Source organism: Prunus avium, chromosome 6, assembly GCF_965620075.1.
Source record: "Prunus avium chromosome 6, drPruAviu1.hap1.1, whole genome shotgun sequence".
In the NCBI taxonomy this organism is placed as follows: Eukaryota; Viridiplantae; Streptophyta; class Magnoliopsida; order Rosales; family Rosaceae; genus Prunus; species Prunus avium.
The window spans coordinates 28,008,636-28,036,018 of NC_142289.1; the positions used below are offsets into that span (position 1 = coordinate 28,008,636).

The following is a 27,383-nucleotide window of genomic DNA, read 5'->3' on the forward strand; positions in this document are numbered from 1 at the left end:
ATTTCATCTTTGTTAAATATTAGGTGGTGGTGAGTGAGCGTCGTCTTCTTCCACCTGAAAAGAGAGTACGGTTGCCACTATATTGGCTCAACTAGTCAAGCCTTTCAATTTCAAGAGCACTACTTTTCCACACCCCTCGGGTCTTATTTAAAACTTTATATTTTCGACATTTTTTTACCCTTTAAAAATAAAATAAAACAAAACACTAATTATATAATATATTTGGAGTGAAAGTTGACCAATTATTACTGTCTTCGAGTTTCCCACTAAGCAAAGCTAGAGAGAGAGAGAGTGGAAGCAGTTCTGTTTGGCTTCAAGACTGTCGCCCTTCCTTCCTACTAGCTATATATAAGCTTCAAGTTTCCACCATAGACAAGAGCGGTGGTTGCTATTTTACTCTCTCTCTCTCTCTCTCAAGGGTGGTGCTGGCGGCTGCTTAGCTTTTGATCTGTCTTGTGAGTAACCTGCTTATCCATTCCTCCTGTTAATTAGTTTTTGATCTGTCTCTCAAAACTCCCACACTTATTCTTTGATGATCCGTTGACAAATTTCATATCGATTCTTGTTATCTGGGGGCAAATTTTGACCTATAGTGTGAAAGTTTGCATGCATATTCTTCAAGTTTTTTGTTTTCCTTGTGTCTGGATATTTACTTTATTAATTATTTGTACGGACATGATTCATGCTCTTTTGCTTTGTCACTTCCATTATCTGTATTTGTTTTTATTGATCCTCGAGTCTCGCCCTGTGTAAATCTTGTGCGTTTCATGGGTAAAAAAATGAGTGGAACTTAGTTCTCCATGTACGTATCATCAAAATAGGAAGCCGAAGAGAAGAAGAAGAGGAACGACTAAAATGGATGGAGAAAACAAAAGCATATTTTGACTCCATTTTATTAATTACTCTTTATTTAATTCAAGTAATTTAAGAACAATTAAGCATATTTTGTCCTAATGAAACTAAAGTTTAAGGATCATGGGAACGATTTTGGAAATTGAGGGACCAAAATGAGAATCGGGTCAAAATTCAAGACCGAATAGAACTAATAACCCAAGAAATTACTAGTTAAAATATAATCACTTAGATGAGAACCGACTTAGTACAGTGGTGATTAGATAAACTAACACAAAATAACAACCTACTAATTTAAGTTTTTATTATTTATTTATTTTGTGCAGGTGCACGCGTGCATATGGCTTCACAGATTAATTTGGTAAGCATGACTAGCCCACAAGCACAACATGTACCAGCAGCCGAAATCCAATTAATGGCTGGCATTCGGTCTCCACCACATTGTGTGATCCACATAACCAATTTGCCTCAACCTAAGACACCTTCACTCCATCTACTAGAGGAAAACAATGGTACGTATGTAACATCTCTCTCTCTCTCTCTCTCTCTCTCATATCATGTCCATACACACCATTATTTGTAGTCCCTTCTTTTATGATAAATAAGATTTTTGTGTATTGCATGACATAATTGTTAAGAATTTGGCCATACATTTTCTAAAATTACAATAATGCAACTATGTCATGTATTTGTGGTTAATAAAGTTAAAGGCCTTTGTCTATGCACCTGACCTGAGGTCATGTTGGATTACCTATTCTTAATATCGCTTGTATAAAAAATAAAACTATTTACATCAAAAGAAGATGTGTTAAGCACCAAAATTAGTCATTTTGACCTATAGTATTTTATAATTTCAACGTCCTCCATCTTCACAAAGATAATAGCATATATTGTTAAATGTAAAGGCTTGAGATTTGAGAACATGCTATATATTTGAATCTTGTTAGAGTCTGTGGCGTTTGGTATTCTATTCAAGTAGAGAACTCAAAACTTTGATTTTTCTTCAAAACAAGGAGTTCTCAAATCCATTTTTTAAGATTCAAAAACTTGTTTGGTATCCTATTCAAATCCATTTTTTAAGATTCAAAATCCATTTCTCAAACCCTAAACTCAAATTCTGTTTTTGAGTTTTTGACTTTGTGATCTTCTTTGTGATCAGCATGGTACTCAACAAATTAATTAAACATGCCAATATTTCTTCCTCTTTAAATTCTACACACAGGAGAAGCAAGAGAAAAGTATCTTAGGTTAGGTGTGCCCCTCCATAAAGCTGCTCTAAGAGGCGATTGGGAAACTGCTAAAAGCATTCTCAGTGAGGATGAGAAACTTTTAACTGCTAGCATAACAAAGGGATGGGAAACTGCCCTTCACATTGCAGCAGGAGCAAGACATGTTCACTTTGTGAAGGAACTGGTCCAAATGATGGATGCAGAAGACTTGGCACTGCAAGACAATAAAAAAAATACTGCATTGAGTTTTGCCGCTGCAGCTGGAACGGTAGAAATTGCTGAGATTATGATACGAAAAAATATATTTTTGCCAACAATCCGAGGGGGTGAAGGAATGACACCAATATATATGGCTGCTTTGTTGGGACAGTCTGAAATGGCGGAGTACCTGTACCCTAAAACTTATGAAATATTTGACGAAAGGGACCGCAATGCGCTGTTTTTTACTTGTGTTGATACAGGTCTCTATGGTAGGTATACGAAACATTTCATGCTTTTGATTTTATAATTTTCTTTGTTTCCTAGAGAAAACTAATGGCACACACAAGTAATTAATTAATAAATTACTTCACACTGGCTGAATTTTCAATGTTTACATCCTTCTTATGTTACTTTGTAAATTATGCAGATTTAGCCATGGAGATGTTAGGAAAGTATACAACATTAGCTACGGTTCGTAATGGGTCAAATGAAACAGCCTTGCATGTCTTGGCTCGAAGGCCTTCAGAATTTACTAGCCAAAGTTCAGGATTGTGGAGTAGAATCACCAATTCATGTGAGTTAATTGATAGAAAATTATAATATGTGGACCTATATATATATATAGTAATAATTACCTAATTAAGTGGAAGTAAGCACTTATTTTGTGTGATATGATCACTATTATTTTGTCATGTGCAAATTACTAAGTAAAATGCAGAGAGCTAGCTCACAGAGAGAGAGAGAGAGAGAGAGATAGACTACTTTTAAGTGGCATGACAAGAGAAAGCTATTGCTTAGGGTTTTTATTACTAACCCCCATCCGGCATGGGATCCAAACCCTTGCTATTGAAGAGAAGGAGCGCCTGATCGTATATAACATAAAAGTTTACACCTGAATTAATAAGTTATTGTAACTATCTGAGATTATTATGCATACTTGACCTTGGGATTTTGTTGTTCTGACATTCTCATCGTAAGTACGTACTTTCAGTTCGGAAGTTTGCATACAAGGGAAACTCGAAGCAAACCAAAGCCCTTCAACTAGTTCAACAGCTTTGGAAAGAAATCTTAAAACTTGACGACCAAGTGGTAATGAGCTTGATAAAATATCCTTCACAACTACTTTTTGATGCTACCAGATTAGGAAATTTCGAATTCCTGGCTGCACTTTTAAGCGCTTATCCTGATTTATTCTGGGAACTAGACGAAAACAAACGGAGTATAATCCATGTGGCAGTTTTGCATCGTCATGCAAGTATCTTCAATCTAGTGCATGAGATAGGCTTTATCAAGGACTTCATAACGGCAATGAGTGATGATGAGGATAACAACATATTACATCTGGCTGCAAAATTAGCACCTCAAAATCAACTCAATCTTGTGTCAGGAGCAGCTCTTCAAATGCAGCGAGAGTTAGTATGGTTTGAGGTACTTCTGCTTCTATCCTTGCAATCTTTACCATTGTTGTATTTTTTCTTATAAGATACTTATAATGTTGCCAATGTTTTATGTGATCGTAACACAAATTACAAGGGTTCATAATTTACTGCATAGTTTTAATAAATACGCATTTATATGCATTAATATTTCCATATGCAGGAAGTTACAAAGATTGTGCAACCTCTCTCTACAGAGATGAAAAATAAGAAAGGCAAAACACCGAGAGAATTATTCACCAGTGAACATAAGTGGTTATTGCATAAGGGAGAATCATGGATGAAGAACACTGCAAATTCGTGCATGCTTGTCGCAACCATTATTGCCACTGTCGTGTTTTCAGCTGCATTTAGCATACCAGGCGGTATAGCTGATAAAACAGGAGCACCAAATTTCGTGAAAGAGACAGCATTTCTAATCTTTGCAATATCAGATGGAGTAGCCCTCTTTTCCTCTTCAACTTCCATGCTGATGTTCTTGTACATCCTCACCTCGCGGTATGCAGAAAACGATTTTCTCAAATCCTTACCGTTGAAGTTAATGGTAGGACTCGCATCACTCTTTATCTCCATGACATCCATGATGGTAGCCTTCAGCACAGCCTTCTATTTATCTTGTCACTACGGATTAGGTTTCGTCTCGGATTTTATATTTATATTTGCATTTGTTCCAGTTGTCTTGTTCCTTTTTCTGCAATATCCACTCTTGTCCGATATGTTCTTGTCGACATATTGTTCCAGTCTTATATTTCAGCCAAGAAAACATATGATCCAATAGAAAGTCACGGCCTCATTAATGTGAACGCTCTAACTGAAACCTTCCCTCCACAATCATGTATATGTTTGTATATTCTAGCTTAGTTTTGTAATAAAATAATAGTGATCATCAACAAATACATGGCGCTCAAGTTTTGTGTGTATGAAATGAAATCATCAATCGAAAAATCAACGATACTATAACCAACTAAGCTCTTGATTGAATTGTATTTCTTAGTCCTAATGCTGAAATTCAACCTTATAAATAGTAACGAAGAAGGAGAGCGTCAACACCAAATCTTCAAATTCATTATTTATCTTTATTCTCTGCAAATTTAGGTGTAGTGTAATTTATGAAATTGATACTTAGGTGAAGGGGGTGAACTAAAGTAGTGTGTGAGTGTGTCAGTGTGTCAGTGTGTGTTTGTGTATAAATCTCTCTCCCCCTTGTAGTTTAGACTATCGCTTGAATTCAAAATTAAAAAAATTATTGTGGCTCATTTTTTTAACATTGATAAGTAGTGGCTACTTTTAATTTAGTCAATATAAAGAGTTTAAATTGAATAATTAGTGACATTGGCCTCCTTATCCTGTTGGATTTGATAGGCATGTTGCTATTGTAGGAACTCTAACTTTCGCCTCCTATCCTCCTTTGCCTAATTTCCTTGTTGAACCAATTCAGACAAGAACTTTCCACTTTGGTTGAGAAAACCTTCAACACCTTTTTCTTTCTTTTTTTCATCCTTCTGCTTATCTCTTCCCAACGGCCTTGGAGTGGGCATGACCACATCATCTTCATCTTCCTCCAAATTGACTGTATTGCCACTATGAGAAGAATCTTTGAATGTTTGTGTAGGAGATTCACATAGGTCGTTCCATTTTGGGCAATCTTTTAAGAGGTGCCAAGCATGATACAACTTGAAAGGCCTATTAGGAGGTTTATTATCATTCAAGAAAATTGTTTTTGCATTCAGATCCTACCCATGAAATAAAATAAAAATCAAGTTAATAATTAAAAAGAATTAAAATTATAAATTTAAGCATTGAAAAAAATGGGTACTCACCACATCTTCAAGATTGGTGCCACTCACATGCCTTGCATTGGCCTTTGTCATACATGCCTTCCATAGAGAATATTGTTGGTTGATGATTTTGAACCGAGAAGCACTAGCTTGTGGTGATTGTACCCCGGCTCCACTCATGCCCGGATCATTTTCCAAAAACTTTTGGTACACATGCAACCAAAATGAATCGTTTGATTGATTCGTGCCAATACCCCCATCTTCAGAGATAGAAACCTACCCTTTGCACAATGCCTCATCTTCTTGTGGTTTCCATTTCACACCTCTTTGGGATTTTGGGGCCATTTTCAACAAGAATGAAAGTAGAATGAAAAAATATAACAAAGGGAGAAAGGAACAAAATGATTTTTGGTGGATTATTTACTAAATGAATGGCTATTTATAGAGTTTGGAATAAGTTTTGGGGTTGGATCTGATTTAGATTAATTATAAATATTATTTTGACCGTTGGATTTAAATTTGAACCGTTGGATGTGAAATTTTACCATTGAGATTGCTCAAAAATTAATCATGATCATTGATTTTATAGTTGTTGGAATTTTTCTTTTTATTTATAAAAAAAAAACAGCATATCAGATTTTTTGAAAACATAGCCGTTGTCCATCAATAATGAAATGTGAATCTGCTTTTTCGCACAAAGTTGCTGCCCAAACAGAAATTGTTAGCGAGCCCAACAAATTTTGTCAGCACGTGGGCTTCCAGTCAGAAGAAGAAAAAAAATAGATTTTGGGCCCACACAAATTAATAGTCCAGGCAATAATGGGATTGGAATTCCATCCAAAGATTTGAGATTTCTCAAATTTTCACCCCCAAAATACATGGGTTGGAGAAGTTTTTTGGACTCAAAACTCAAAATTTGAGTTTCCACCCCTTGGGTGGGAGATGGTCTTAGGAGAGAAAATTTGAGAGCTTCTTCTTCCTCTGCATTTTCTTCTCTCAGTGAGGTTTGAGATTTTTGAGAGAGAGAGAGAGAGAGAGAGAGAGAGAGAGAGAGAGATAATGGTCTTCTTCTTATTCTCTACATTTGCACTTGGGTGAGGTTTTAGTTTTCAAATGAGGTTTTTAAATAGCTTTTGAAGTTCTGCTTATATTTAACCTAACGGCAACAATCGGAAGCATAATGTACATGAAACGAAAACTAATCTAACAAAATCTATCATAACCACACACTTGAGGTGAGCTTACTGATATCAAAATGTTAGGGAACTCGCTTAGAAGCCCTAAAATTGCAAGTAAAAAGGAGCCGATGAATATTGGGGAAAAATTGCTTACCGAGCAAATGCTTCTTCTAGAGATTGAGACGACGAGTGAGAAGAGAGAAAAAGGTGGTTGCTTGTGGTATTGGGCTACTATTGTGGGTTTGTGAGGGTTAATAAAGGATGGACCGAGTAAGATCGAGAAGCGAAGCTCTTCGCCGTTGGATTCAAGGGAAATATTTTGTTGGCTCAATTAGGCCCATTGGTTACGAAAGACGATTACAAATCTAAGATAGTATTTGGAAACTTCTAGTTACACAAAAAATTATTGTCCAAGCAAATTGCAGGCGAATTTTGTTTGTTTTTATCCAACTGCAATGTAACAAATTTTGGGCTTTGTTAATTATGTGCAGTCATTATTAGTGCTTTCTAATTAGAATTCGGATTCTTTGTTATGATCTGCTTGACTTCTTTCCTTATGACGCCATCTCATTAAAATTTAATTCAAGGGATTTAAAGTTGATACCTTCCTCTAAATTTATTAGAAAATTTAACAAATGTGACAGCATGACCAACAACTAACAAAAATAGAGTTGAGGAACTACATAAGCCATTTTGTGAATTAATTAGAATACCAAAAATGCAAATTGGGTCTAAATGCAAGGATATAGCCACTAAAAAGCCTAAATATAAAATAAATAAATCAAAGCTGAATTGCCTGTTATACTTTACACTTTCTGTTAGAAAACGCAATTTTCCTTCATACGCCCCTATGTATACAGTATATGGTAACTCAAAACCACAACTATCTCCCCTTCTATTTTTTCATCTCACATTCTCACATGTAAAAATTAAAGGCTTGAAATCCTCTCAAATGCTTAGTTTTAGATGTTCTACTTTTGAGCCTATGAAAATTTGGGTCAAATTTAAAATATGTCCAAAACGATGGAAAGGATTTGGATTTGGGCCTCTAAATCCAAATCTACCTAATCAAATCCATGAATTCAAACGGATCCTTGTATTAATTAACAAATTAATTGCTTCTGACTATAATGATTTTGTATAATTTGTTTTGTTTTTTTTAGTTTTACCATTCAATTAATTGCATTCATGATCAAAATTAATAGCATTATATTAATTTCGAATTAAGAAGTTGCATTATGCATATAACGTTGGCTCTTTTTCTTTCTCCATTTTCCCATGTCTCTGTTTCGCCTTTATTATGGCTTTTTTTATTATTATTTATTGTTGGTTGTATTAATGAGATCCACATATTACCTAATGAATAGTTATATAATTTCATGTGGATGCTTACTTGATGGATTGGTATAATATGTGGGTCTTTACTTTTCTTGATTAAATTGTATTTTATCCATATATTAGGTAAATATTATCAAGGAAATAATGCAAAATTTAAATTCTGAGATTCAATTACAAGAGAATAATGCATTAAATTTGGATTTTCAATGTGTTTTCCTTATTTACCTCAAAGGTTAAAATCGATACCACAAAAAAAAAAGGCTTATTATCACAAAACATCCCTGACGTTTGCGAAACTATCACATTACATCCTTAAAGTTTTTTTGTATCACTCATGGTCCTTAACGTTAATATAAGTGCTCTTAAATAGTCTCTCTGTCAAAAAACCTGTTAAATCCAGGGATATAATCGTCAAATCAATCCAAAATTATAAAATATATAATATTTTTATTTCCTTCCTTTCTCTCTTTCTTTTCTTCTTCTTCTTCTTTCTCTCCGCCCCGTTCTTTTCTTCTCTTCTTCTCTGCTCTTTTTTTCTTCTTTTCTCTCTTTCGTCCTCTCTGTCCCTAATTATCCTTTTAAGATTATTCTTTTGGGCTATGTCCATCACACGAGGCCAGTACTCATCTACTTTCGCATTAATCTCCTTTGAAGACCACAAAAACTCAACTTTTCCATTGTTCAAATTCATCCCAGCAGCCCTCCATATCTCTATCATGTAGCGCCCAACAGTCTCTATCTTCTTCAAATCACCCCCCATCTTATTGTTTAGCATTGCAAACCAATCTGCAATCCATATTTTCACTCTGCAGCCAGCAGAGGTCATCTTGTTCACATTTATCGTCTTCATAACTCCCTACACAACAGCACATTTGAACCACAATGTGTCAAACAAAGTAGGGTAAATATTCAGTTATGCTAAGATACGCTCATATTATTATTCTTCTCCAATATGGAGGTATTTATACAAGTACAAAAATGTGTTAACCCTAAATAAAATAGGAAATATATCTAAATTACAATAGGAAGTAAATCTCTATTACAATATGACTAAATAATAATTGGTAAGTAACCAAAATTCTAATGAAATAAGGAACCAAATCCTAACTAAGTAAGGACTCGCCAACACAATGATATAATGAAAACATGCCCTTAATTTTCTAACTACAACTATTCTTTCAAAACACAAGAAAGTCCGTTGCAATCCAAATAATCAATACACGAGAATAACAAACTACAGAATCTCAATTTGAGTATCTTCTCTCCACAAAAAGTATCAAATCTTGTTCAAAATCAACTACTGAAATTTACAGATATATAATCAACATCAATTATGTGTTATGAATTTTATGATTGTTAAAGAAAATTTGAAAAAACACCTGAGCAATATGCATTCGACCAGAGGGTTCAAACCCATCATTCGGACTTATGAGCGAGCAAATTCCGAAGCTCGTCCTCTTGAATACATTCCTCTGCCACGCTCCTCAACATCTGGTACTTCTCCTCCAAACTCATTCTTCACCAAATCACACCCACAAGTTTGAAGTAAGTTCAGATCAACGAAAAAAATTGGAAACGATAAGAAAATGATAAGAAAAGCGAGAGAAGCTTGGATTTGAAGAGCTGGATGGTGAAGCCTCGGAAATTGAAAGAGATTGGACTCCATCGGCTTGGGGGGCTTGCTCTGGTGCTTAAGTGTGAAGCTTTCCCAAAGAAGGAAAGAGGAAGAAAAAGAGAAAAAAGAAACAGCAAAGGAAAAGAAGAAGAAAAGAAGAGGAAAAAGAGAAAAGGAGAAAAAGAAGAAAAAAAGAAAGAAAAAAAAAGAGAAACAGAGAGAGAAGAAGAGAAGTAAAGAACGGGGCCGGGGAGAAAGAAGAAGAAGAAAAGAAAGAGAGAAGGGAAGGAAATAAAAAAAATAATAATAATAATTTTGGATTGATTTGACGATTATATCGCTTGATTTAACAGTTTTTGTTAACAGAAGGACTATTTAAGAGTACCTATATTAAGTTAGGGACCATGAGTGATACAAAAAAACTTTAAGGATGCAATGTGATAGTTTCGCAAACATCATGGACGTTTTGTGATAATAAGCCAAAAAATAATGAAAGTTAGAGAACCTACATCTAAAACCAACAACGCGTGAATTATACCCAATGACAATTAATTGTTTAGCACGTAGATCTAACAACCCAATAAAGAAAAGACAAAAGAATATACCCAATGACAATTGATTGTTTCACATTAATCACTTCTAATTTTGAAGTATTCCTAGTCCACATTTCTTTTCGGTAGCTTGTCTTCTTCTCTATTGAACTATTCCTAGAAACAGAGGAAGCTTCACACAAGTTTCCAGTCAATTATGATAAGCTTTGGTCGACCCTCTTTGTCTCTTGGCTCTCAGAGGGGAAGCCACTGGCCATATAATATCGTCTTGTCTTTATTAATTATTGGGTGTTTGGTGTCTTGTCTTCCTCCTCCAGCTGAAAGAAAGTAGGGAGACCAATCTACAGGCTCAACTATATAGTCAAACCCTCCAAGGCCTCGTTTTGTTTGGTGGGTATTGGATATTAGCTTAGTTGAATACCATATTTGGTGCTAAAAAAATGAATATATAGTCCTTTTGTCTTTAACAAAAGTGTATATAACTGCCGTATTTTGAAAAATCACATATGAGAAGGGAAAGTACGTTCATGTATAATACATGTGTGTTATGAGATGAAGAATCGATTGAAGAAAGAAAATACTTAGGGGCTGTCTGGTAACGTTTTTGGAGAATACCTTTAGAAAATAAAAACAAAAAAATGAATTTGCATTTTCATGATTCGAAAATACGTCTGGTAGATTAACTGAAACACAAATTTAAAAAATAAAAACAGTGAAAACGTGTCTGATAGTACAATTTGAGAATAATAATATGTGAGTTATTTTCAGGTGTATTTTGCTAATTTCTGTTCTAATTTTTTTTTTTAAATTTAAATTTTTGATATTTTTAGAGGCTAAAATTATTATAAACAATGAAAAAAAATTAAAGCCTAAAAACTATCTTATCTCCTTTCTTTCTCCTTTTTCTCCATTTCTTTCCTCCTCTTTTCTTCTTCCTTTCCTTCCCAATGCCGTTTCTTTTTTCTCCTTTTAGGCCACACCCACTCCTCCTTCCTTCCATGGCATGAATCCTATAAAACCACCCATCTCTCTCTCTCTCTCTCTCTCTCTCTCTCTCTCTCTCTCTCTCTCTCTCTCTCTCTCTAGTTCCACTAATTAATGGTTGTGGTGTTTTGATTGGGGGGTGATGGTGGTTGAGCTGGGTATGTGGTGGTTCGATTGGGTGATGATGGTGGTTGAGCTGGGTATGTGGTAGTTCTTCTTCCAGTCTCTGTTTTTTTTTTCGTAGTTTGCAGATTTTGGGTCGGAGAAGATGGGTGTTGTTCCTGTTGGTGGGTTTATCGATTGTCAAGAAAAAGAGCTAGAGTTGTTGATGGGATGCATTCTCGTGTCTTTAGAAAACACTGAAAACGAAATCACTGAAAACAACTTTTTATCGTTTTCAACTTTTATTCACAAAGTTAGATTGCACCGAACAAAGGTGTATTTGCGGAAAACAGGAAACAAAAACAGAAAACGGGCTCAAAAGCAATAGTACTTTCTTGCTTATTGTCGTAGAAATAGCTGGCTTATGTGTTATTGTGCTTTCTTGCTTTTAACCTAGCTTATTGCTTTAGAAATGTATAATTACTTGCTGAATAGTTCAAGTTTTTGCGCAGGTACGACACATTTGAGCAAGTTTAAATATTTGGAACCATGTCTAGCCCGGACCACAATCTACACCTGCTTCCACAGAGCCTAAGCATCCTTCACGTCATCTGCTAGAAAAAGGCAATAGTACGTATGATATCTGTTTAATATGAAGAATCTTATCTATCGATCCTACACTTTTAAGTGCTAGCATAACAAAAGAAACTAAAGCAAAATTTAGAAAACCAATTATAATAAACCAAAACTATGGTTTTGAACCCTGTTTATGATTCGCTTGTATATACCATTGTTTGTTCATATATGCATCTATGCATTTGTATTTCAGTTGCTATTATGACTTACTCTTGCTAGTTCTGTGTGAAACTTGCCGTGTGGTTACAATGCAGACCAACTGTTCGATGAAAAGAACTTCTATAACAACACTAGGATACATGGATGCATGGTATAATTGAATGGAAGTACGGTATATTGAAAAATAGAATTCCTTTTTTTTAATAACCCTTTTGAAAGTAATCAAATCCTAATCCCTGGATACGATCAATGCTCTGAGTTATCAAAGGTAAAAGCAGCAGCATTCTTGTTGAAAATGGACTCTGCTTGGTTGTAAGTCCTTGTCTGTGGGATTAACATGAAACATTTTGTTCCTTTAGCAGACTGCTCTTCACATTGCAGCATGTGCAAGGCATATTCACTTTGTGGGGGAACTGGTCAAAATGATGGATGAATAAGACTTGGCACTTCAATACAAGAAAGAAAACACTGAATTGAGTTTTGCCGCTGAAGCTGGAGACATAGAAATTGCCAAGATTATGATTTAGAAAAAATAAGTTCTTGCCAACAATTCAAACTGGTAAAGGACTGACACTGCTCTTTATGGCTGCGTTGCTAGGACGGTCTGAAATGGCATACCCGAAAACGTATCCAATGCTAAATGAAACGAACCGCAATGCTCTATTTTTTTCTTATATCGATACTGGTCTTTATGGTAAGTTGCACAAAATTCTTATGTTATTTTCTCTCTCTTTTTTTTTTTTTTTAATAGCATTTATCAAATTAATGGTGGAGCCTGTTAAATATTAAACAATTAATTTATATTTTCTTTTACACATATCTTAGATTATTTGACTTAGATATAGTAGAATCAGTTCCACCCATTCTAGTAATTTAATTGGAAATTTTTTTCCCTTAATGTTATGTACCCTTTAATTCTGTTGAATTTTAGTCATCAAGTCTATAAGAACATCTCTTCTATATTTTTATGTGCACTTAGAAGTGGAGGAATTAATTACTAATAAACTTTTATAACTGGTTTATTTCAAAATTCTTTGCATTCTTTCTTTCTTATATCCCTATGAAATTATGCAGATTTAGCCATTAAGATGCTAGAAGATGATACAACACTAGCAACGGCCCGTAATTCCAATGCAGAAACTGCCTTACATGTCTTGGCTCGAAGGCCTTTAGAATTTGGTGGCCGAAGTACTTTAGGAATGTGCAGTAGGCTCATGAACTCATGTGAGTTGATTCTTCGAAAATTATATATGATATTGACATGTGTAGTAATTAGTTGTGTGTTTTTGTTTATTTGGTAATCTTGATCTTGTTGTTTATTGACCTTTTTACATCATAAAAATTAAGTAGTCTCAGGCACTGAGGATTCGTACAAAAGCTTGAAGCAAACTAAAGCCCTAGAACTAGTCGAATGCCTTTGGAATCAAATCTTGAAACACGACGATGACGATGTCATGTGCCTCATCACAGAACCTTCAGAAGTACTATTTGACGCGACGAGATTAGGAAATTATGAGTTCCTGTCTGTGCTTATTAATGCTTATCCAGATTTACTATGGGAAACTGATGACGAAAATCGGACTATATTCCATGTTGCAGTCTTGTATCGTCATGCAAGTATCTTCAATTTAATACATGAGACAGGTTCAATCAAAGACATCATAGTGACATATACTGATGATGAGAATAACAACATTTTACATCTTGCTGCAAAACTAGCACCTCAAAATCAACTCAATCTTGTGTCAGGTGCAGCTCTACAAATGCAGCGAGAGTTAGTATGGTTTGAGGTACCTCTCCTTGTACCCTTACAATCCTTACCATTTTATTATGTGTTAAATGTCTTCTTTTAAACATTATTGCCCTTTTTGTAAACTTTTCTTTTTTATTCAACAACTGTACGTACACAAGATTCAAACTCATGATATCTTCCAATAACACAAAGTGGAGACTAAATTACAAACACTTAAAAGCTCTTATCTATCATAGTAGCAGCTGTCAAAAGGCATTGCACAATATAAAATAACATTGAATCTAAGTCTCAAGAAATTGATTGGGATGAAAAGAAAGCTCTTGATAGAATACATTGGTGGCCTCCTTATTACTTCCACATTTATTTTAAACAGTTTCAATCGTTTGCGCGTAAAATCTTTATGTCCTTCAGTTTTCATCATTGATTTTTCCTATGACAGGAAGTGAAAAAGATTGTTCAACCTCTGTCCATAGATATGAAAAACAAGGACGGCAAAACACCTCGAGAATTATTCACTAGTGAGCATGAGGGGTTATTGTGTAAGGGAGAATCATGGATGAAGAACACTGCAAATTCGTGCATGCTTGTTGCGACCATTATCACCACTGTCGTGTTTTCAGCTGCATTTAGCATACCAGGTGGTATAGCTGATAATACAGGAGCACCAAAATTCCTAAAAGATACAGCATTTCTCATCTTTGTCATATCAGATGGAGTAGCACTCTTTTCCTCTTCAACTTCCATGCTGATGTTCTTGTACATCCTCACCTCACGGTATGCAGAAAACGATTTTCTCAAATCCTTACCGTTGAAGTTAATGGTAGGACTCGCATCACTCTTCATCTCCATGACATCCATGATTATAGCCTTCAGCACGGCCTTCTATTTATCTTGTCACTACGGATTAGGTTTCGTCTCAGATTTTATATTTATATTTGCATTTGTTCCAGTTGTCTTGTTCGTTTTCTTGCAATATCCACTCTTGTGCGATATGTTCTTGTCAACATATTATTCAAGTCTTATATTTCAGCCAAGAAAGCATATGATCCAATAGAAAGCCAAGTCCTCAATGTTTAACATTACCCCCAGAATAATGTGTATCAATGCATTATAATTGAGGAAAAATTTGTAATCAAGTACTTTAGTAATGGTGATATTGATTCAATAAGTCTTCGTACTTTGTGTGCTTGAATCAACAACATTATCTGAAAGGGGGTTTTAGTTCGAAAGATGAGATGTTATTAGAATTTCATAATCCTATATATGCATTTTTTCTACTAATTTTGAATCTTGAATGTTCGAACCTCTGCAATCTACTTAATATTCTGGAAACGCTAGTCTTTTTTTGCGTCGTATGGAAACACTAGTCTACATCACATAAGTTCTTTAGCGAGGAAATATTTCCTTGTAGAAAGTAATCAATTTCTCGTTAAACTTGTTCAACAAGGAAATATTTTGAGTCTTTCTTTGAGCATGAATTACATATAAGATAATAAGTTAGATTTGTGAGTATACATTCGATATATATATGAAGTGTGCCAAGCTAATTAAGTAGTCTAATTTAGATATGGCAACTAGAAAACCTCAATTAATTTTAGTCACAAATCAATCTGTAGCCAAAACTGGCTATAATGTGAGGTGCTTCTTAATAGAAGTGCTGTGCCAGGCAAATACAACGCAAATACACGGGAAGCATTTGGTTCTTTTTAATGAAAGTTTTGACATGGCCAAAATACCCTTATTTTATTTTCTGAAACGCCAAAATACCCTCGTCTGTTTAGTCTCTCCCATCAGACTCCATTTTATTCTCTCTCATCCTTAAATTTCTCTATCTTAGCCCCTCAAATTTCTCTCTCCATTGGCTAAAACTCGATTTCCTTTCTCTCGAATTTAGGGTCTTTTAGTAATACTTCGTATAAAGAAGGAGAAACAAAAGATCTGACTATTTCAAGGCCATAGCCACCGTTGCTCTTCTTGCAAATCACACTCCCTCTCACGTTGGTGCATAAATGTTGCAAATGCCCAATTGGTCCAGTGAATTGTGGAACGTTCTACTGGAAATTGCCTTTATAAAAATATCCGCCAATTAATCCTCAGACTTTACGAAAGGAAACTGAATCACTTTGGCTTCAAGCTTTTGTTTGATATAGTGTCGATCTACCTCAACATGTTTTGTGCGATCATGTTGAACTGTATTCTATGTAATAGCTATTGCAGCCTTGTGCGTGGTCACCATATAACCACACTCATCTCCACCCGAGATCCACCCCTAGCCCCACCCGAGACTCATCCAGATTCTCTCTCTCTCTCTCTCTCTCTCTCTCTCTCTGCAAATTCAAAAATTGAAAAAGAAAAAAAATTAAAACACTTTGCATCTAGGGGGTGCGGGCTGGGTTGGGCTCTAGGTTATGAGGGGATGGGAGGAGGAGAAAGGGGTCTTGTGGGTGGTCATGGGGAAATAGAAGTTTTTGGGGTGTCTTGAGAAGGGTTGGCTGGGGTTTTGGACTCAATGGGAGAGCAAGAATTGGCGGGGGTTCTGGGTTCGATGAGAGAGAGAGAGAGAGAGAGAGAGAGAGAGATATTTGTTTTATTTTTTAATTTTAAGTTTGTTTATTATTTAATTAATTAAATATTATTTATTTATTTAATAATATATGTGGACCACGTGATATCATATGAGTGGATTTATGTGGTACATTTGTTGCCACGTTAGCAGTTAATAGACTTGGTAACATAAAGATTGCTGACATGTATGCGACTGAGATGAAAAAAAATTTGATGTATCGAACTCTAATAGTCGATAAATTTTACCGTATGAAAGTGAAAATTACCCTATTTATTATTATGTTTTTGTACAATTGTCAATGCGTGGGTTTTGCCTTCACGCGTGGGGACCTATGTATCACTTAGCTCCAAATGGACATGTCTTTTGAGCAAGTTTCCCGCAAGTTTCCCTTCACTTTCATACGTCAAGTGTCTTTTGACTCTTTGGCTCTCCACCGACAAAATAATATCATTTCATCTTTGTTAAATATTAGGTGGTGGTGAGTGAGCGTCTTCTTCTTCCACCCGAAAAGAGACCTGAAAAGAGAGTACGGAGGCTACTCTATTGGCTCAACTAGTCAAGCCGTTCAAGAGCACTACTTTTCCACACCCCTTGGGTAACTTTATATTTTCGGACATTTTTTTACCCTTTAAAAAAACATAAAACAAAACACTAATTATATAATATATTTGGAGTCAAAGTTGAAACTACACGTACCAAGTCTTGAGAGAATATTTTCCCGTTGAGAGTTATTGACGTCTTTAAGTTTTCCACTGAGCAAAGCTAGAGAGAGAGAGAGAGAGTGAAAGTAGTCCTGTTTGGCTTCAAGACTTTAGAAACCCTTCCTTCCTATATATAAGCTTCAAGTTTCCACCAATCATGCCATATCTAACTAGAGAAGAGTGGTAGTTGCTGTTTTAATCTCTCTCTCTCTCTCTCTCTCTCTCTCTCAAGGGTGGTGCTGGCGGCTGCTTAGCTTAGAAACTCCCATATATATTGGTCTTGTAAGTAACCTACTTATCCATTCCTCCTGTTACTTAATCTGGGCCAAATTTTGACCTATTTAGTGTGAAAGTTTGCATGCATATTCTTCAAGTTTTTTGTTTTCCTTTTTTGTTTTTTTTCTTTCTTGGGTCTGGATATCCAAATTCCAAGCTTAATTAGCGTTAAACAGTTTCAATCATGCAAATTTTATTCTATTTGAAAAAAATGATCTAGTGGAAGATCTCTTCTTCTTTTCTTGTTTATTAATTATTTGTACGGACATGATTCACTCTCTTTTGCCTTTTCACTTCCATTATATGTATTTGTTTTTTTTATTTTTTATTTTTATAATCCAGTTTATATAAAATCATATCTATAAAATGTGGTCTCTTTGTAATAAGGAATTGCCTTAAAATATTGCCCATGATTGTTGTGATTTCGATGATGGTGAGGAGGATACTAGTGTAACAAGCTCGACTGAGAGGAGGGGGCCTCCATCCCAGGGTCTCCCCACCCCAAGACAACCTCTCTCTCTCTCTCTCTCTCTTCAAATCGAACGAGTCAGATACTCCAGATTCACCGAGGACTCAACCCAATCGCCATCCCAGATCTGTTGCAGACTGAATCTAACCGCAATACCAGATCCAACCCTTGAAGACCAAGGCCACGCCACCGTCTTATTCACCAAGCTTTTTGCACCCGCAACCCACAAACCCATCCCCGCCGCAAATGTATTCGTTGTTCTTGTATTCCTTTTTTTTTGGCGGTGGGTATGGCCAGGGCCGGCCCTAACATTTTGGTGGCCCATGGCCAAAAATTAAACGAGGCCCTTAGTATATAATTTTTTTTAAAAAATTTGCTCATTCCTTTTTCTTTTTATGAATATGAAGCAAAATCCCACTGCTTAAATAGAATAATTTCATTCAACCAATAAAAAAAAAACCAAAAGTATATGATCCATAAACAACAAAAATCATATTTAGGGGCATAGAGCTTCTAAAATTTCAGCAAAACAAAACAAAAGTTTTTAAAAGTGGCTCTTCCATAGGGCTTAGTTCTCAAGTGGCTCAATTGTACACAAAAAGCTCCTTTGACTTCCACTTCATCATCTACAACCTCTTCAAAATTCTTGATCTTCTTGATCTTCATTGAAAAATTCTTGATCTTCTAGCATTTTGAGAAGCAAAATCATCAATAACCTCTTCAAAATCAATATTTTCCAACATATTCTTTTCAATACATAAGATTGCCAATCCATTTAACCTTTCTTGTGACATAGTTGATCGCAAATAAGATTTTATTAATTTTAATTTTGAAAAACTTCTTTCTGCAGATGCCACAGTTACTGGCAAAGTCAGTATAATTCTATAAGCAATTGAGACATTTGGAAAACAATCCACAACTTTTACAAAATCAAGAACTTCAATGGCTGTCTTTGTCTCTTTCGGTAAATACATTTGTAACACTTCCAATTCAGAAAACAAATCATCAGCATTAATATCAGATTCATTATTATGTGTTAAAGCAACTTCAAGATTTCTACAACATTCACGCAATCTAATACAATTCATTTGAAGTAAACTCTTAGGATCAAACAAAAAACCAAAAATGCCTTCAAATATTTCTAATTGTTCAAATCTACTCCTCAAAGAAGAAATTGCAGCATCAACTACAACAAGAAAATAATTCACCCTAAAAGATTCTTCAGCAGATTGAAATGTCTCTTTATGGTCATTTTCATCAAATTGTTTTTTTCTTCGACTTTGACGTTTTTCAGGAAATACAGGGTCAATTTCCATCTTTGATGCAATGTCTTTAGCAGAAAGTAGGGCCAATGTGAACCCATGTTCCCTATAGTCTACAAAATAAGAGACCAGCCCCTTCAAATGTTTTATTGCAACATCAAAGAGTGAAGATGCAAAGAGTGAAGATGCAAAGAGTTTTTGCATCTTCTACCTTTATGGGAGCATTTGATACATCTACACATCGAATTATTAAAGTCATTTGCTCATAGTTACTTACATCTGGAGTACAATCAAGTATTACAGAAAGTGACAGACAACAAATGAACAAAATAAACACACACCACACCAAACACAACCAGCAAAGCAACGAAACACAACCAAACCAACCAACCAGCAAATGAAAAAAAACTAAATTTAAGCAATAAAAAAAAATAATACAACCTGGTTTATGCTTAAGTTGTTTTAAACCTCTTCAATCTTGCAGAGCCTTCATTTCAATTGATCTATATTGCACATCTGAAAAATATAAAAACATACAATTCAATATCTAACAAAATAAATAAGGGAGCAGAGCAGAGCAGAGATGACATACTTACACTGAAACTGCATTTCAGGTGTCTAAATTTCTTCGATTGGGCTAATTTTTTGACATGTTATAGTAGAGATGAAGAGGAACAAGTTTGATAGAGGGAGAATTTCGATTTGAGCTTAGGAAGTTGATGCTTTGGATCTGTGAACAGGGCTGACGGACGGATTTGATAGCTGAGATGAGAGGTGTTTGGGAGAGAATTATTTGAGAAATCTTGAGTTTTAAAAGAAGCCGTTGGGCAGAAAAAAGAACAAAAGATAAAAGAAGGCATGCGTGGGATGGGAGACAGATGAGGATGAACAAAAGATAAAAATAATGCACAAAAGGGGAGACAGATGAGGATGAGGATGGCGTGGGAAACAGATGAGGATGGAGTGGGAGACAGATGAGGATTGTTTATTCAATGGTCTCTCTTTTGGCTCAATTTGTTTTCTTTATGTTTTTTTTTTAATTTTTAATTAATATAACACTTTATTACTACTTAATATATATAAAAATTTGGGGCCCCAAAAATTGGAGGCCCATGGCCGTCGCCCTCCTTGCCCACCCCTCTGGGCCGGCCCTGGGTATGGCTTGTGGTGGGTTTGGGTGGTTATGGATGATGGTGGGGTGGTGGTTGGTTGCAGAGGGAAGGATGATGGGGGCATGGCTTGTGGTGGGTTTGGGTGGTTATGTATGATGGTGGGGTGGTTGTTGGTTGCAGAGGGAGGAGGAAGGATGATGGGGGCATATTTAGGGATACAAAGAGGTTGGGTATGAGTATTTGGGTCTGGAGGAGGGAATCGGAATTTTTTTTATAAAAAAAATATTATTATTAATAATTGAGTTAAGTTTTTAAAAGAAAATCTTTCTTTTTAATTTTTTTTATACATGGCACCTACGCCGCGTCCAATTCTACTAACTTGTGGGTCTTATTTGTGCCACGTCGACATTTTTAACAAAGTTTTTGCTGGTGAGGGTAAATTGATATGCAAAACATCTGTCAAGGGGTTAAAGTGGCTTTAACTTTCAGAGAATGAAGTGAAATTTGACCATAGTTTCAGGAGCACTATAATAAATAAGCCTTTCATGTAGGTATGATCATCAAAACAGGAAGCTGAATAGAAGAAGAAGAAGAAGAAGATGAACGACTAAAATGGATGGAGAAAACAAAAAGAATATTTTGACTCCATTTATTAATTACTCTTTATTTAATTCAAATAATTCAAGAATAATTAAGCTCTTCTGTATGTCTAGCATGCAAGTTGGGCACACAAATACGGGTATATTTTTGCTCACCACTTTAACCCAAGGTGTACCTTTACCACCCTTCTCAACACTTGACACGTGTCCCTTGGCATAATTATAGTTAACTCTTTACTTTGTATTTATGCAATCATGGTTATATCAATAGACACGTGTCAAATGTTGAGAAGAGTGATGATGGTACACTTTGGGTTAAAGTGGTGAGCAAAAATGCTCCCCACCAATACAAATCATGTGGGATCCACTGTACCAAAATGAGGACCACATCTTTTGTTAATTAGGGTCGGTTATATAATAATTATCAAACAAATTACTAGTTAAAATATAATCACATAGATCAGAACTGACTGAAGACACTGGTGATTAGATAAACTAATACAAAACAACAACCTACTAATTTAAGTTTTTATTATTTATTTATTTTGTGCAGGTGCACGCGTGCATATGGCTACACAGATTAATATGGTAAGCATGTCTAGCCCAGAAGCACAACATGTACCAGCAGCTGAAATCCAATTAATGGCTGGCGCTCCAACAACAGGACTAGGCATTCAGTCTCAACCATATCATGTGATCCACATAACCAATTTGACTGAACCTAAGACACCTTCACTCCATCTACTAGAGAAAAAAAATGGTACGTAACATCTCTCTCTCTCTCTCTCATCATGTCCATACACACCGTTATTGGTAGACCAGTTTCATGATAAATAAGATTTTTGTGTATTGCATGACATGATTGTTAAGAATTTGCATGACATAATTGTTAAGAATTTGGCTAGGTATAGACCATACATTTTTTTAAATTACATTTTAAAAGAACAGATTTGTTCTGTTTTCAAGTATTTGGGTGTTTTGAGTTATTGTTTAGTTGAAGTTTTCAAAACTAGGTCTACCAAACAGATTTTTTGAGTTTTCAACTCAAATTCTGTTTTTGAGTTTTTGACTTTGTGATCTTCTTTGTGATCAGCATGGTACTCAACAAATTAATTAAACATGCCAATATTTCTTCCTCTTTAAATTCTACACACAGGAGAAGCAAGAGAAAAGTATCTTAGGTTAGGTGTGCCCCTCCATAAAGCTGCTCTAAGAGGCGATTGGGAAACTGCTAAAAGCATTCTCAGTAAGGATGAGAAACTTTTAACTGCTAGCATAACAAAGGAATGGGGAACTGCCCTTCACATTGCAGCAGGAGCAAGACATGTTCACTTTATGAAGGAACTGGTCCAAATGATGGATGCAGAAGACTTGGCACTGCAAGACAATAAAAAAAATACTGCATTGATTTTTGCCGCTGCAGCTGGAACGGTAGAAATTGCTGAGATTATGTTGCGAAAAAATATAAATTTGCCAACAATCCGAGGGGGTGAAGGAATGACACCAATATATATGGCTGCTTTGTTGGGACAGTCTGAAATGGCGGAGTACCTGTACCCTAAAACTCATGAAATATTTGATGAAAGGGACTGCCATGCGCTGTTTTTTACTTGTATCGATACAGGTCACTATGGTAGGTATACGAAACATTTCATGCTTTTGATTTTATAATTTTCTTTGTTTCCTAGAGAAAACTAATGGCACACACAAGTAATTAATTAATAAATTACTTCACACTGGCTAAATTTTCAAAGTTTACATCCTTCTTATGTTACTTTGTAAATTATGCAGATTTGGCCATGAAGATGTTAGGAAATTATACAACATTAGCTACGGTTCGTAATGGGTCAAATGAAACAGCCTTGCATGTCTTGGCTCGAAGGCCTTCAGAATTTACTAGCCAAAGTTCAGGATTGTGGAGTAGAATCACCAATTCAAGTGAGTTAATTGATAGAAAATTATAATATATGGACCTATATATATGTAGTAATAATTACCTAATTAAGTGGAAGTAAGCACTTATTTTGTGTGATATGATCACTATTATTTTGTCATGTGCAAATTACTAAGTAAAATGCAGAGAAAGAGAAAGCTATTGCTTAGGGTTTTTATTACTAACCCCCATCCGGCATGGGATCCAAACCCTTGCTATTGAAGAGAAGGAGCGCCTGATCGTATATAACATAAAACTTTACACCTGAATTAATAAGTTATTGTAACTATCTGAGATTATTATGCATACTTGACCTTGGGATTTTGTTGTTCTGACATTCTCATTGTAAGTACGTACTTTCAGTTTGGAAGTTTGCATACAACGGAAACTCGAAGCAAACCAAAGCCCTTCAACTAGTTCGACAGCTTTGGGAAGAAATCTTAAAACTTGACGACCAAGAGGTCATGAGCTTGATAAAATATCCTTCACAACTACTATTTGACGCTACAAGATTAGGAAATTTCGAATTCCTGGCTGCACTTTTAAGCGCTTATCCTGATTTATTCTGGGAACTCGACGAAAACAAACGGACTATAATCCATGTGGCAGTATTGCATCGTCATGCAAGTATCTTCAATCTAGTGCATGAGATAGGCTTTATCAGGGACCTCATAACGGCAATGAGTGATGATGAGGATAACAACATATTACATCTGGCTGCAAAATTAGCACCTCAAAATCAACTCAATCTTGTGTCAGGAGCAGCTCTTCAAATGCAGCGAGAGTTAGTATGGTTTGAGGTACTTCTGCTTCTATCCTTGCAATCTTTACCATTGTTGTATTTTTTCTTATAAGATACTTAATAATGTTGCCAATGTTTGAGCCTTACAGAGATGCGTTTTCTGTGATCGTAACACATTCATATGGTGTGACTCAAATTACAAGGGTTCATAATTTACTGCATAATTTTAATAAATACGCACTTGTTATTACAAAATGAGTGTGTTGACAACAAAAAGAAAAATCAATGTTCTATATTCGTAATTGACAACATATATAATTCACATGGTAGAATAACAGAAAATTTCCTTATATATAAGTTTGTATATATTATACTAAGACTTTTGAAGAAAGTTCTTGTTTTTTTTTTTAATGCGAAAGTTCTCGTCATATGGTGAATTTATTCGTACTTCATTCATCCTGAATGATTTTTTTGTTTTATTCATATGCATCAATATTTCCATATGCAGGAAGTTAAAAAGATTGTGCAACCTCTCTCTACAGAGATGAAAAATAACCAAGGCAAAACACCGAGAGAATTATTCACCAGTGAACATAAGGAGTTATTGCATAAGGGAGAATCATGGATGAAGAACACTGCAAATTCGTGCATGCTTGTCGCAACCATTATTGCCACTGTTGTGTTTTCAGCTGCATTTAGCATACCAGGGGGTATAGCTGATAAAACAGGAGCACCAAATTTCTTAAAAGAGACAGCATTTCTAATCTTTGCAATATCAGATGGAGTAGCACTCTTTTCCTCTTCAACTTCCATGTTGATGTTCTTGTACATCCTCACCTCGCGGTATGCAGAAAACGATTTTCTCAAATCCTTACCGTTGAAGTTAATGGTAGGACTCGCATCACTTTTCATCTCCATGACATCCATGATGATAGCCTTCAGCACGGCCTTCTATTTATCTTGTCACTACGGATTAGGTTTCGTCGCGGATTTTATATTTATATTCTCATTTGTTCCAGTGGTCTTGTTCCTTTTTTTGCAATATCCACTCTTGTCTGATATGTTCTTGTCGACATATTGTTCCAGTCTTATATTTCAGCCAAGAAAACATATGATCCAATAGAAAGTCACGGCCTCAATGTGAACGCTCTAACTGAAACCTTGCCTCCACAATCATGTACGTATATGTTTGTGTATTCTAGCTTAGTTTTGTAATAAAATAACATGGCGCTTAAGTTTTGGGTGTATGATATGAAATCATCAATCGAAAAATCAACGATACTATAACCAACTAAGATCTTGATTGAATTGTATTTATTAGTCCTAATGTTGAAATAGTAACGAAGAAGGAGAGTGCATCAACACCAAATCGTCAAATTCATTATTAATCTTTATTCTCTGCAAATTTAGGTGTAGTGTAACTTAGGATATGAGTAGTTGTAATTTAGGGCCCGTTTGGTATCCTACTTAAAAAAAAGAAATCAAAACTTATAATTATTGTTAAAATATGAGTTTTTAAATACTGATTTTAGGATCTAAAAACTTGTTTAGTATTGATCTTCAAACTATTTTTAAGATATAGAAAAAGAATTGAAATAAAAAGAAAAAAAATTAGAAACCCTAATTCCCAAATTGAAATTATCGTAAAAAAAGGAGAGAGGGAGGAGAGACAAAAAAACTGCAAAGAGTTTGACTAAAATTTTCATAAGATTCATTTTTAGGTAGAATATTTTTTTAAAATATATTGGTTGTTGGTCTAGGTTTAGTCAAAGAGTTTATGTTTATATTTTCTTAAGTTATGTAGTAATCTATACTATTTTTTAAGAGAATAGTCTTTATCCATCACTTTTGACCCAAAAAAAAAAAAGACTTTGAAAAAAAAGTCCAACCCGGGCCAAGCTCTTTCAAAACTTGGCTCAGCCCAACCCAATCCAAAAAATTAAAAAAGGCCCAGTGACAAACCCTATTTCTAATCACAAAGAAAACTGTTATAAAGAAAGTGGTGGAACCCACATAAAGAAAAGAAGTAAATAATAGTCAAAAAGCTTAATGATGATGTTGGGTAATGAAGTCCACGGGAAGCCATCCAATTTGCCTATAAATAGGCTTGCTCATTCAGTTGTAGAACACACAGATTCAAAGAGAAAATAGAGAGAAAGAAAAGAGAGTGAGAAATCTAACTGTTAGTGAGTTCTATCTGAGAGGAAATTCTGTCAGTGTAAACACCACAAGAGCAAATATAATTCTACTCCCAATATTCAGTGGTACTTTTCATACTCTGATTATTTTATTTTATAACATGTTATCAGCACAATAGTCTCTCCTCTTTACTTCTAAATTTTCCCTGCTCAACATTATGTGGTTATTTCTGTCTCCTCTCTGTTATATGTCTCCTCTCACTTTGCTACTACGACGACATGCAAACTTTCTTTTTCGTTTCTCACAATTTTTATGTTGTTTCATCCATGTTTGCTTAATTTATTTTTTCGTACTGTAATTTGGAATGGTGCGGTTTTATACCCCATCCTGTTATTTTATGGTGATGTAATTTTCATTACCCATCGCATTGTAACACATATTATCGTAATAAAAATGATGGTGTGATCTTAAAACCCATCTTATTATATCTTGAATAGTGGCGCAGTTATATTGCCTACAATATATAATATGTTATATACTTCATATATATTAGGTGGTGGTTTTATTCCCGCATTTACGTTATTTACTGTATGGTGTAGGTTTATTACCCATGCAACAGTATTTATTTAAAAGTGTGGTGCGGGTTTATCGTCCATACAACTGCCTTTAGCATTTACTTTATTTATTATATGGTGTAGGTTTATTACCCATACGGCAATATTTATTTAAAAGTGTGGCGCGGGTTTATTGTCACATAACTGCCTTTACTTTTTATTTAAAAGTATGGAGTAGAATTAATGCTCATACCAGCACATTTACTTTTATTTAAAGTATGGTGCGGAATTAACGTCCATGCAGCAAGCAATTTATTTTATCGCACGTTTACTTTTATTTAAAGTATGGTGCGGTTTATCGTCCATACCAGCAAATTTATTGATAGCACTTTATTTTTATCATCAGTTAATATACATGAATAATGAGGGCCTAAAGTTCCTCAAACAATTAAAGGGCCTGAAGTTCCTATTAAGAAATGGCTTAATGTCCCATATCCCGAGCCGGAAGTTTCGGGTAAAATATGCAAGATATTTTTGCCCTGAAGTTCAAAAATATATTAAGCCTGAAGATTATTGCAAATTTTGATGCATCTCATTTTCTTTGAAGATGCCAAACTTGGCAAAACTGGAATTTGCTGCCTTGGACATTTCTAGGAACAACTATCTATCAAGGGTCCTGGATGCCAAGATCCATTTGCGTGCCAATGGCCTTGGAAAAACAATTGTAGATGGAAGTGATGCATCACCTGAAGAAAACGCAAAGACTTATTTTTCTTCGCCGTCACATTCATGAAGCGCTGAAAAGCGAATATGTGGTGGTCGATAAACCATTGGTTTTGTGGAAAGCCTTATTCGAAAGATACAATCACTAGAAAACGGTGACCCTCCCAAGAGCCAGATATGAGTGGACACACTTGAGAATCCAAGATTTCAAGACAGTGTCTGAGTACAACTCAGCAATACACAGAATCACCTCCTTGATGAAATTATGTGGTGAAAATATCTCTGAGGAGGATATGCTCGAAAAAACTTTGAGTACCTTTCATGCCTCAAATGTGCTTCTGCAGCAACAATATAGGCATAGTGGTTTTACGAAGTACTCAAAACTGGTATCTTGCCTTTTGTTGGCTGAGCAGAACAATGAGCTTTTATTGAAAAATCACCAATCTCGCCCAACAGGCTCAGCACCACTTCCTGAAGTAAATGCTGCATCTTAGG

General features: G+C 35.3%; 4 protein-coding genes across 16 annotated transcripts; 3 read left to right on the plus strand and 1 right to left on the minus strand.

Annotated features, from left to right (window-relative positions):
• The first annotated feature begins 315 nt into the window (after nucleotides 1-315).
• On the plus strand, nucleotides 316-4,612 carry LOC110769939 (uncharacterized). 2 transcript variants are annotated; one of them, XM_088255529.1, is made up of 6 exons: nucleotides 316-455; nucleotides 1,179-1,364; nucleotides 2,075-2,551; nucleotides 2,710-2,856; nucleotides 3,274-3,710; nucleotides 3,882-4,612. In XM_088255529.1, exons 2-6 carry the CDS (start codon nucleotides 1,193-1,195, stop codon nucleotides 4,494-4,496), a joined length of 1,848 nt encoding a protein of 615 aa, XP_088111655.1. In that variant the 5' UTR covers nucleotides 316-455; nucleotides 1,179-1,192; the 3' UTR covers nucleotides 4,497-4,612. The 2 variants fall into 2 exon arrangements, with proteins under 2 accessions (XP_088111655.1, XP_088111656.1); XM_088255530.1 differs by lacking the exons at nucleotides 316-455; nucleotides 1,179-1,364 and having other exon boundaries at nucleotides 2,410-2,551; nucleotides 3,261-3,710.
• Nucleotides 403-24,707, plus strand: LOC110769945 (uncharacterized). 3 transcript variants are annotated; one of them, XM_088255527.1, is made up of 6 exons: nucleotides 403-455; nucleotides 21,351-21,557; nucleotides 21,954-22,430; nucleotides 22,589-22,735; nucleotides 23,094-23,530; nucleotides 23,981-24,707. In XM_088255527.1, exons 2-6 carry the CDS (start codon nucleotides 21,365-21,367, stop codon nucleotides 24,593-24,595), a joined length of 1,869 nt encoding a protein of 622 aa, XP_088111653.1. In that variant the 5' UTR covers nucleotides 403-455; nucleotides 21,351-21,364; the 3' UTR covers nucleotides 24,596-24,707. The 3 variants fall into 3 exon arrangements, with proteins under 3 accessions (XP_088111653.1, XP_088111652.1, XP_088111654.1); XM_088255526.1 differs by lacking the exon at nucleotides 403-455 and adding an exon at nucleotides 17,079-17,361; XM_088255528.1 differs by lacking the exons at nucleotides 403-455; nucleotides 21,351-21,557 and having other exon boundaries at nucleotides 22,289-22,430; nucleotides 23,081-23,530.
• On the plus strand, nucleotides 11,069-14,980 carry LOC110769941 (uncharacterized). 9 transcript variants are annotated; one of them, XM_088255537.1, is made up of 7 exons: nucleotides 11,069-11,362; nucleotides 11,777-11,894; nucleotides 12,155-12,327; nucleotides 12,419-12,753; nucleotides 13,134-13,283; nucleotides 13,407-13,849; nucleotides 14,252-14,980. In XM_088255537.1, the coding sequence occupies exons 4-7, from the start codon at nucleotides 12,642-12,644 to the stop codon at nucleotides 14,864-14,866; spliced, it is 1,320 nt and encodes a 439-aa protein (XP_088111663.1). In that variant the 5' UTR covers nucleotides 11,069-11,362; nucleotides 11,777-11,894; nucleotides 12,155-12,327; nucleotides 12,419-12,641; the 3' UTR covers nucleotides 14,867-14,980. The 9 variants fall into 9 exon arrangements, with proteins under 9 accessions (XP_088111663.1, XP_088111664.1, XP_088111662.1 ...); XM_088255538.1 differs by having other exon boundaries at nucleotides 12,422-12,753; XM_088255536.1 differs by lacking the exon at nucleotides 12,155-12,327.
• Nucleotides 18,295-20,131, minus strand: LOC148293973 (uncharacterized). 2 transcript variants are annotated; one of them, XM_088255534.1, is made up of 2 exons: nucleotides 19,679-20,131; nucleotides 18,295-19,602 (listed from the first exon to the last, which is right to left on the minus strand). In XM_088255534.1, exon 2 carries the CDS (start codon nucleotides 19,288-19,290, stop codon nucleotides 18,487-18,489), a length of 804 nt encoding a protein of 267 aa, XP_088111660.1. In that variant the 5' UTR covers nucleotides 19,291-19,602; nucleotides 19,679-20,131; the 3' UTR covers nucleotides 18,295-18,486. The 2 variants fall into 2 exon arrangements, with proteins under 2 accessions (XP_088111660.1, XP_088111659.1); XM_088255533.1 differs by having other exon boundaries at nucleotides 19,683-20,126.
• Nucleotides 24,708-27,383: the final 2,676 nt, after the last annotated feature.